Here is an 11,153-nt window from a genome sequence, read left to right on the forward strand (position 1 = left end):
TACATCCGCTTGGCAAGAGGCTCATTCTCCTCATCATCATCTGTGCTAATTGGGAGATCCTTTTCCTCACATTTTTTTGGGGTGGACCTACGTGATCGGTACTTTTTAGCCCCCCTTTTTTTTGCGCAGATCCCCTGCTAGGCTGCTTTACGTACAACGAATAACTTGTGTAAAGAAACATCCAAGTACATTCAAATGAACCTAGTAAAATTAAACAAAACTAGTCGATGATTTAAACCGTAGACAACAGTAATCGTATACTCACCCTCGGGCTAGTTTGTGATCATTCGGCGCGCCGTGAACTTCTCGTTGTTGGATGTGGGGATGTTGTACGTCCCCTTGGTGGTCTTTCCTTTAATAACTGCTTACTCTCTCCACCGACTGACCTCCCCTGTTTGAAGCAATAGCATGAACCAAATTAACAATGGCGAAGTAAGCTTGTTAACATGCTAAAGCCTTAAAACGTGCTTACGCTTGGTGGCCCCGAATCCTTTCGCCCACGCTTTTGTGGTTCTTTTTTCCTGGGTTTCCTCCTCGCAGCTTGTGGTGACCGGCCCTTTATGTCGTCACCTCCCCCATGTCTAGTCAAAAGGCGCCCCTGAATTAATAAAAGGAGAGAATCAATGATCTTAATCAAACACCAAAGCACCACCAAACCACAAAGCAGAAACAGCAACATAAGAAAAATAAAAAATAAAATCTCGAACACACGGGATCAGGGACATCTGCCTAGCATAATTGACAACAAAAAAAGCAAACATAAAAAACATCTTGATTGGTCTGATAGGCAGCTCCGACTTACATAACGGCATAAATTAACCGATTATGAGATAAAAATGAGTACCTCGGATAGTATATATTGCACCTTCTTTTCAAGTCTCTCTGAGGTCCACGCATCGAGCCATGGCTCATGCTCAAGACAGTTGTCAAGCACACCGTATTCTAACCGCTGAAAATAGAGTATCTACATAGAGGATGGGCCCAACTAAAGTTACACACGATGGAAAACCATGTTGAATATACTCTTAATTTGAACAGTTATCATCAGATATGGTGCAAGATTGTATAAGGCTCGCAATAATTATGATCTTCATAAAAAAAGGCAAACAGAATTTATTAATGGTCATTATGTCCTACCAGCATGACGAACATGCAGCCTTCACACGTTTTGTTCTCTTTCAACTTATACTTTTTGACTACCTGGTCGAACCACTTCAGAATTTCCAAAGGCCAGTTGAATATCCGGGGATCAGAAACATCTAACACGGGGTAGATGTGCCATGGAGAAAGTACCTGTTGAGTGGTGGGGCGGAACATCTTCATCACCACCAGTATGAAATATCGCCTGAACGCCATCCTATCTGATTCTGTGGCCATTGGATAACTGTAAACTAATTCCCGGAGCTCGGTTGTTCTCCGTCTATGGAACTGATTTTTGATGGTGATGTGGGACGGATTACTCTCATCCAGTGCTGGAAATGGATCCCCTACAACATGTTCATGTGTTATTCCATGTTAATATGTATGCATAAGCAGAGATATTTACACCAGCACACCTATGCAAGACTAGGTAAACAAGATAGCAGAAACTACCTCGGGACAGAATGCCGAAAACCTTCCCGATTAACTCGGCATTGAGGCGGATGTTGCCAATGTCGAGTATAAAAGTTCTCGGCTTAACTTGATATGACTCAGCTAGGTGAACCATGATGACTTGCTTTACCGAACAATTTGGAATAAGTATCAAGAATCCAAAACCAATCAGATCAATCTCCGCAAGCTTCTCAACGGAGTTGTTTTTTGACAGCGTGCTCATCATGTCATGAATGTAGCTGGGCGAGCACCGGGACTCTAATAATTTCTGGTAATTATAATACTTGTTGTAAGTTACACATAAGATAATGCCCGAATGGTAAAAAGTTAATGGAAGACATCATTTTACCTTTTTCCCCATGTTGGATGGGTTTCACTTCAAATCAATCCTGCTGAGGTCTCACAAGAAACAGCCCCTCAAAACTGCATATAGGAAAACAGCAACGGTTTTACCATCCAAATTACAGTCATTTCAAAAAATAAATGAAGAACAAACAGCTACTTGAACAGTGATTACTCAATTCTTAATTGCAGTTGATGTGCTTAGAATTATGAATATTCTCTAGTAATTAACAAGGCCTTCGAAGGCTGAAAAAGTAAGCAAAATGAAACCAATGATACATAAACAAGTAATTCAATAAATAAGAAAAAAAAAAAGAAAAAGAGGAAGAAGAAAACATTAGTAACAATTTCAAAACCAAACCCATCTGCAACCCCCAATCAAAGCATAAACATACAAGGAGGCTGAGAAAGGAACTCCTTTCTTCATCCCTTTGATAATCCAAACATGATGCAACATAACATCACCATCTTATGACAAATCAGAAGAAAACATAATAACATTCCATACTTTCAAGAACTTGTCAAAATCTGAATTAAAGAGAAAACACTATTTATAATAAAATTGATCTCATCTGATTAATTATCTCTAATGTAAAACCATGTTTAACATCATTTTATTCTATTTCAACAACCAACTCCGCATTTAATTTCACATTATATTTTCAGCATACAAACCTTTTAAATCAATGTTCCAATTGCGGCAAGGAAGTCACATTGTAGTGACTTATTTTTGTTCACGCATATAGATGGATGTCATATACATAATGAACCCACTGGAAACTTCTTTTTAATTTTTTCCCAAAGAAGACTCAAGTCAATTTGTGACCCCGTAAAAGGATGAGAACCAGGAAATTACATTGCATATATAGTATTTGAGAAGTCAAAAAGACCAAATTAATGTTATTTCTTCCAATTTTTTTTTCTTTCTTCCAAAGAAGCAGCGTATTCTTTTAGTAACAAATCATTAAGGCAAATATCTAAAATTATACAGTCAAATAAACATTAACAAATCATACACTCAAATGTCTAAAATTATTCAACAAAAACGTCCCCTAATTTAGCAATATCAAAGAACATCTCGTATGAACACCATTCCTAGTAGTCTCTAAACCATAGAGCAAAACATAAATATTTAGTCTCTAACAAGTATAATTACAATATCCAACCCAGATAAAAGCAATATCCAATCTGTACCACTTGCAACATCCGAGCAAAGCATCAACAACATTCGATTAGGAATCAATAAACATACTTACTTGTGATCAAGATTTTGCAAAACTCCAAAAACATGAAAAACATGCAGCTGCTATGTTTGCCAAGGACCAATAATGCCCCAAAATTGTGTTACCTGAGCTGTACGACCTGGAAAAGAACATCCATCGAATTAGAACTCACACGAACCACTACAACAAATCACTGTCAAATTTCCTTTTCAAAACATGCATAGGTAGTCAAAGGGAACATCTATTACACTTACCAATTAGTGGGACGAACAGGGGGTTTCCAGGATGGAGAAGTGGATGTCCACCGACGGACGGCGCAGCTGCACCACGAAGCTTCGGCGACGCCGGGAAAACCCACATGCAACAGCAGCGCGGCGTCGCTCTTGCTCCAATTTTGGAGGCGCGATGGTCGAGGAGGCTAGGCACGGCGTTGAAGCGTCTGGCTAGTTGAGGGAAGAGGGTTGCGCTCACGTAGCCTCAGTGGAGTGGCGATGACCAGAACTGCTAAGAGCGCCGTCGCGGTCTCTGGAGAAGAAAGGGAAGAGAGTTGCGCGATGGTTCCGGAGGCGTGACGCGGGTGTAGCTGATTTTCAAATTCTGTGTGGTAAAACGGTGAAAGGAGGTAGGGTTTTGGGGAGGGTGAATATGGTTTACGCTGAGTCATTTTTGGATGGTGTTAATATGCATTGGGCTATTGGTCCCAGCCCAGACATATTTGACTGGGTTTTGGCTGATATGCTTTTGGTTCCCTAGCAATACTCATACCAAAAATAAAAAAAATTAGCATAAGGGAGTGGTTTCTTAATATAAGTGATAGTTTCTTGAAATTAATTACTTGTACTAAAATTTTAAGTTGGTTGATTATATAAATTACACATAATTTAAGTTGATAAGTAACAGTATAAATAAATGATTATATATCTTATACGTCCTTTCATGCATTCCCGAGCTCATTTTAGATTTGTGTGAATTTAAACTATAGTGCTTTTAGACGAGTTAATATGGTTATATGTAACTGGATTCACTGCTTTAGTTTTCTTTTTACGCAACTTCTGTTGAAGTATAAAAGTCTTAACTTGATCTTGAAATGGCAGATGCCTTATTTGGAGATTCAATGGAGCATCCAATTAGTATTAGTGAACCCATTAACTTGCCGGGAGGTAAGCACCCCTTGCTCGGTTGCTCCTATGAATTCATCATTTGCGTTGGATAACCAGATGACGTTTGGAAATTCATTGATCTGGAAAAGGTGGGAATCCCTCCTTGGGGAATCAATGGCTCTAAACTGATTCTAACAAGTCGGTTGAAACATGTGCTTCAACAGATGGATTGTCCCACAAGTAATATAATAACAATGCATCCTCTCTGTCACAGTGAAGGTTTGGAGTTATTTCTTTTAAGACTTGGTGAAGACAAAACACCTGCAACCTTTCCTCCTAACATATTAAAGATTGCAGAATCTATTGCATGGGAATGCGATGGTTTACCACTTGCAATCAGTGTAATGGCTAGAACCATGAAAGGGATTCATAACATTCAACAGTGGAGACATGCATTGAATAAACTCGGAAGATTGGAGATGGGGACAGAGATGGAAGAAGAGGTATTCAAAATATTAAAACTGAGCTATGATAACTTAATGGATCGTTGCTTGCAAAATTGTCTCTTGCATTGTGCATCATACTCTGATATCACTAGAGATAATATGATAATGAAGCTTGTTACAAGTGGAGCCATAAATGGAAGGAGCTTGAGAGAAATTTATGATGATGGGCATTCCATACTGAATCAACTTCAAGATCATTCTTTATTGTCTGAAAATAAAAGGTATCTGAGGATGCAGAATTCCATGAGAAACATGGCATGTCATATACTGAAAGAATCTCAGAGATGCATAGTGAGATGTGATCAAAGACTGAGGGAAACACCTCACTTGCAGGAATGGACTGCTGATTTGGACTTAGTTTCTTTGAATAAAAACTTGAGAGTTCATCATCATAGTTCGTTATTTATTATTTAGACAGAGGAAGTGTAGTTCGAATTTTTTTTACATGAAAGAGAGAGAGAGTAAATAAAATACTCATGTGAGCTGTTATTGGATTTTCACTCAAACTATAGGAAATGAAGATAGGTGATAGCTTATTATTTCCTTAAATCTCAGTTCATGACATGTTCAAAGCAGAAGACAAACGAAAAAAGAGATCATTATTATTGCTTATATCTTCAAATGTCTCAATTTGTATGTCATCCGAACATTAATTTAGAAGGAGGAAAAAGAGGGAAGGAACTAAAAAAAAAAATCCGCATCACAACTTACATTTTCAACATTTTTCTTTTTCCCTCATAAATTATTAGCACTCCATCTATACCTCAAACCCATGTAGGATTTATGTACAATATAAAACACAATGAGAAGAATCCTTCTTCTTCTTACACACATCTTTGGTATGGAGTATGGACAAATTCTCTCTAAAGAAATACTTGTATTTTAATTACAGAAAGTATCTAAGTCCATATCGAAATGAACCGTGCCCTGTACCAGGTTTCTAGTAACTTCAGTCCCACGCCACCAAAAAGAATGAATACCTTAATCTCAGCTACACAATCATTTTTCACCTTTTGGATTTTGTTTCTTTTGTTTGGATCTCAAGTGACGGTTGTGATCCAGCAGTGAGCGCAGCAGCAGCAGATTCAACATGTGTAAGAAGATACTCATATATTTTCTTCCTCAACCTCTCAATTGTCTCTGCTGGTATCTGGCATGGCACTTCTCCCTCATTCTTCGCTGATCCTATCCCATCCAACCAATCATTCACACTCTTTAGTTGACCCAGCATGCCCGCAATTTCACCATTATTTGACAAACTAATGTCCCCATCAGTGTCCAAGAATCTCTCAACAAATCCAAGAAACCAGTCTCTTGACCTTAATTGCAGCATGTCAGCCAAATTAACCACCTCATCAAGGCCATTTCCTTTAGTCCATTGTGGTAGAGGTTGGACTAGTTGCTTGTTGTGCCCGTTTGCTAACCCATCGACTGATTTTCGTGGAGTTCCTTGCGAGGCAAGCTTGGTAATAGGGCGAGTTTTACCTTGAGATTTTGACGAAGTGTCTTCACATGAATTCTCAAGGATCAACATTGGCTTACTACTTCCCAGGATGTTCTTTTGATTTCGAGAATTGCTTGAAGCTTGAAGCTTGGATGGCTGAGGTTCTAGATTGTAGACAGAAAAGGATGATAGATTGGTGGCTAAGGCACCCTGGATCCATGAAGTTGCAAGTTTCTGTATATGTGATTTGACTTTTAGTGCTTCTTCCATTGTGCTACTTTCGTAATCCGGAGATGAAGCATCTGGAATTGGTTTAGATACCGAGTCAGCAATTGTTCGTGAACTATTCAGGCTTGAATGAAGAGTTAAGAACTGCTCTATCGTGGGCTGCGGGTTTTGTTCTTTAGCAGAATTGCTTAGTTCTGCATATAAACTGACATAAAAATCAACCAAAAAGTGTGTCAAAAAAACTTGGCATGATGCATTGCTGGATTGTTATCATCATGAAAGGAGAAGAGAAGATGTCAAAATATTTTATATAATACTTCATTGGAGTATAATACAAGTTACTGTGACTATATTTTTCATATCTTACAGATGTTCTTTGCTTCAATAGATTAAAATAATAAATTACTACAAGTACCAATATATCTTGATTTCAGTGTACATGAACAATCTAAAACCTATCAATATTAAGAAAAACTAGATCTAAAGATCTGAACTAAATTCATACCTTAGACATTGTAGCAAACTCTCTGCAGCAGAAGCCTCTTGCAAAGCCTCTGTTGCTGCCATCTGTGCTGCATCTCTGTTCCTCATCACTTCCTGTCACACATGAAGAAGTATAAATAATAAGACTTAAAAGCCACATAACTTCTTTCCCAAACAAAAGGATTCAATAATAATAAACCAAATTTACCATTTACTATTTCAGAATTGGAAATCAAATTATATTTCAATCACATGATGTATAAAACCTGTCTGTTTAACATTGCAAAAAGGACAAATGGGAGTGTAAATGAATCAAATTCAAAAGGATGTAATGAAAAATTGCAAGTGAATATTGCATTCAGTTATCCTCAGCACTCCACAGTACTTGCATAACATAAACACATTCAGAGCTACAAGAGCCAAAGAAACTAAACTTAGAAAATGAGGAGTTTTTTCAAGGGAGTATACCCTTCCAAGCTTTGCAATTGATGAGGGGAGTGAAGACCATTGCACACTTGCATCTGTCACTTTTCTACTATTTGGAAAAACCTTGACCAAGTTCCCAGGGAATCCAGTTTTAGAAACCTCAGATGATTTCTTTCCAATGGAAACTCTTGGCTTGCTTGACTTTTCTTGTTCCTCCACGGTTCCATTAGCACTAACTTTCTTTGTAGATGTTTGAGCCTTGTGCTCTTCCTTAGAGGACTTTGTGGGTGCTTGAATCTTACCCTCTTCCTTAGAGGCCAACTTTTCACTTGAAGTACTTCTCCTAGGAGTCTTTAGCACCAAAAAATCAAAGGGTAAACATACTTTATTGATTGACTATCTCAAAGTAGTGTTGTTTGATTAGCATCCAAGGACAAAAATATGGAGATGATGAGATAATCGAGGGAAAACCAATATTGTCTCCATATTTTCTGTCCTGTGATGCTAACCAAACATAGGCAAAGAGACTCTAACCATATAGCAGAACATTCAATATCCATTTGAATGAACCAAATGAAGGAAACTATGAAATTAAATCCATTAAAGGTGTTGTGATTTGTGAATCATACTTACAGAACTAAGAACTTCTTGTTTAGGATCACACTTGGCTGCCCTTAATTTAGGTGTCTCTTTAGTCTTGACCTCCATGATATTCCCTTCCCAACTCTTTCTCAGAACCTTAGCACCAAGCTCAATTCCCTGAACCAAATTCCTGATTGGATTCCCCATCACAATCCTCTTCCCGTTGGGAGAACTCCCCCCACGGGCACCCTTGATACTTGCCTGCTGCTTCACCCCATTTGCAAACTTCTCAAAAGAAGTAGGCAGTGAATAGCAACTACTTGGTGAAGAAGGAGTAACAGACCTTGAACTTGAATTCAAGGACTTCAATCTTGCCAATGGCTCCTTCTTCACCTGAACACCAGTATCTCCTCCTGTTTTTGTCATAGGAGATTTAGACCTGCCATTACCAAACATCACTGGTTTCTTCTCTTCCTGTTTTTCCCTCTTAACATAAGACTTTGGGTTTGCTTTTGATCTCTCAGCTGCATCACCATTACCAGAACAAAAACCAGTGTTATTCATATCAACCTTAGCACCTTTGCCAAGGAACAATCCAGGTGAGTTGTTTTTGGTTGCATTTGCAACAATATCTTGTGGTGTTCCAACACAAGGGTGTCTACCAGGGACAGGTCTAACACCATGAAGAATAGGAACAGGGGAAGCTGGTTCAAGCCTTTCAACAAACACATACTGGCCAAGTTGGATTTTGTCACTGAGAATGAGATCATCATCTTCATCAGGAAGAGAAACATAGGTTGCATGAGATGAATCAGAGACCTTTAGGTAGAATCCATGGTTTGAGAAGAGATCAAGATCATCACCAGTGCCTGCAAGTGCTGGAACAATGCTCACAACTTGAAGAAGTGATGACCTGTGTTCACCACCAACTTTGATATCTGTGTTCATGTGTTGCATCAGTTTCAAAAGCACCCCAGGAACAAGATTTGCCATTGATAATGGATTCAGTAATTTGCATCACTATACTAATTTACATTCAAGAACCAATTTTGGACAATTTAACAAGGAACCATTGAAGCTGTTTCCAAGAAAATGGTAACTCCTATAGAGTATAGAGTACCAAATCTGAAGAGAAAAAAAAAATGTGTGACCTTTGGCCTTTGGGGTTTTCACATTTGCATAGATAGGAATTTTTACATCAAATTTTGACTAATAATTAGTCAATATTTTATTTATTTTTTAAATCTTTGTTCATTTATTATTTTGTTGACCTATTGTTAATTTAAAAAAAAGTAGGTTCTCTAACAAAATAACATGCTGTTTAATTTTGGGTATTTACAAAAATATTTAGTGGCATTAGAAATACATAAATACTCGTTAGATTGTGGAGACAAAAATAAAAATACAAAATTCTTCAATTCTAAAGACAAAAAGATATTGATCTAATATCTGTTTCTATTTTTTTTTCTAAATTTATTTCTTAGAAATTAAGTCCGAAAATTATCTGTTAAAATAACCTTTATATATCTATAACAAGAAGCAGACTAATTTGCTTATTGTTATATTTATTATTCAGAAGTATGGTCTTAATCATAGTAAAATAAAAAAGGTTCATTGTGAAACACATCACATTTGGAAAAGTTATGGTTTTGGTAGCAGCTTTTAATATGAAAAAGAATTTGCCAACCATAGCATGAAGAGAGATTTGTATACTACATGGTTTTTCATGAGTGGGGGTGCCTACAGCTGTGACATGCGAAGGAGAACCCACTTAGTACATACACTATTTTTAATTATGCTTGTAAAATTGTATATAATAATAAAGAGCTGAAAATACTAGTTATATAAATATTGACTCTCTCCATAAAAAAACTGTAAGATATTATGTAATAGGTTAAAGTATTATTTTAGTTCTTAATGTTTGGGATGAATTTTAATTTGATTTCTATTATTTCAAACGTTCTATTTCAGTAGTAAAAACTTTTGAACGTCATATTTTAATCCCAAAAAGATTTTAAACGGTTTAATGTTGTCCCACCATTAAATTTAACACAAACAATTTACATGTTGAAGAGCCAATAATATTTTATTTCAGTATGTAAATAAAATTGATTTACCAACAATCATTAATATATATATATCTTTTAAGCATGGTTAGGATTTGGAGTTTTGTACAAAAAGAAAATTAAGGAGAAGAAGTGTTATAAGAAATTTTGGGTTATATTTTTCTAACATATAAAAAAAGATATGACTTAACTAATATGTTATTATTGTCTACGTCACTTATTTTATTAACTATTATTATCAAAGTAGGACCATATTAAACCGTTTAAAATTTTTAGAATAGAAATAGATCATTTGATACATTAGGGACTAAATTAAAATTTGACTCAAACGTTGAGAACTAAAATAATAATTTATCGTATCTAATAATAATTATAGTTTGAATTATATAAGTGCTGAATATATAAAATAGAGTAGAAAAGTAAAATATTCATGAATTATCCACATTTATCATAAAAAGTAATTAAAAAGGTGAATTACTTATTTATTTGAAAAAAAAAATTCTAAAATTTACATGGAAACAAATTTTCCTTCCATGCAAAAGTCCAAAAAAAGGTAAAATGATTGGAAATGACTTGGAGTTGGAGTACTGTATACTTCATTATGGTATCATTTCATTTATCAGCAAGCAAAATAATTAGAAAGTGACACAACTCAACTCCATTATAGAATCTACCTTCATTATTATATTGGAGCCTTATGTTTTCTTCATGTACTTTGGATATATTACCAAAACTTATAAAAAAACTAGATATAAACTATAAAGTACTATAAATTAAAGTTGTATTATTAATTTTTAGACTTATAGCTGTTAAATGATATAATAATTGATAGCATTATACTTACACCACTTATGGCTGCACATAATAATGAAAACATGCATTGTAATTAAATTATTTAGCTATAATATCTCATTTAATTTGATTTATTATACTTCAGTTCACATGGGTAAATATATAAGAAGAATAATAAACCTTTGTATATTTGTATTTATTATTGATTAAAAGATCTGTCAATGTCCCAAAAACACATAAAAACAATACACATGCACTTGAACTGATACAAAAATAATGACGAACCTGACCCACACTTTCACTTTGGCTGGATAAGAAATTAACATAAAAAAAAAGAGGGGGCATCACATAAAAATTAAATTATTGAA

At 35.8% G+C, this 11,153-nt stretch overlaps 2 protein-coding genes across 2 annotated transcripts; one reads left to right on the top strand and one right to left on the bottom strand.

The window, feature by feature from the left end:
* Positions 4,246-5,178, top strand: LOC107632305 (putative disease resistance protein At4g10780). Its single transcript, XM_016336001.1, has 2 exons — positions 4,246-4,318; positions 4,376-5,178. Exons 1-2 carry the CDS (start codon positions 4,246-4,248, stop codon positions 5,176-5,178), a joined length of 876 nt encoding a protein of 291 aa, XP_016191487.1.
* Positions 5,347-9,091, bottom strand: LOC107628969. The gene is made up of 4 exons (XM_016331621.2): positions 7,979-9,091; positions 7,388-7,696; positions 6,942-7,033; positions 5,347-6,641 (listed from the first exon to the last, which is right to left on the bottom strand). Exons 1-4 carry the CDS (start codon positions 8,918-8,920, stop codon positions 5,771-5,773), a joined length of 2,214 nt encoding a protein of 737 aa, XP_016187107.1. The 5' UTR covers positions 8,921-9,091; the 3' UTR covers positions 5,347-5,770.

The sequence above is a fragment of the Arachis ipaensis genome, chromosome B03, assembly GCF_000816755.2.
Source record: "Arachis ipaensis cultivar K30076 chromosome B03, Araip1.1, whole genome shotgun sequence".
Taxonomy (NCBI): domain Eukaryota; kingdom Viridiplantae; phylum Streptophyta; class Magnoliopsida; order Fabales; family Fabaceae; genus Arachis; species Arachis ipaensis.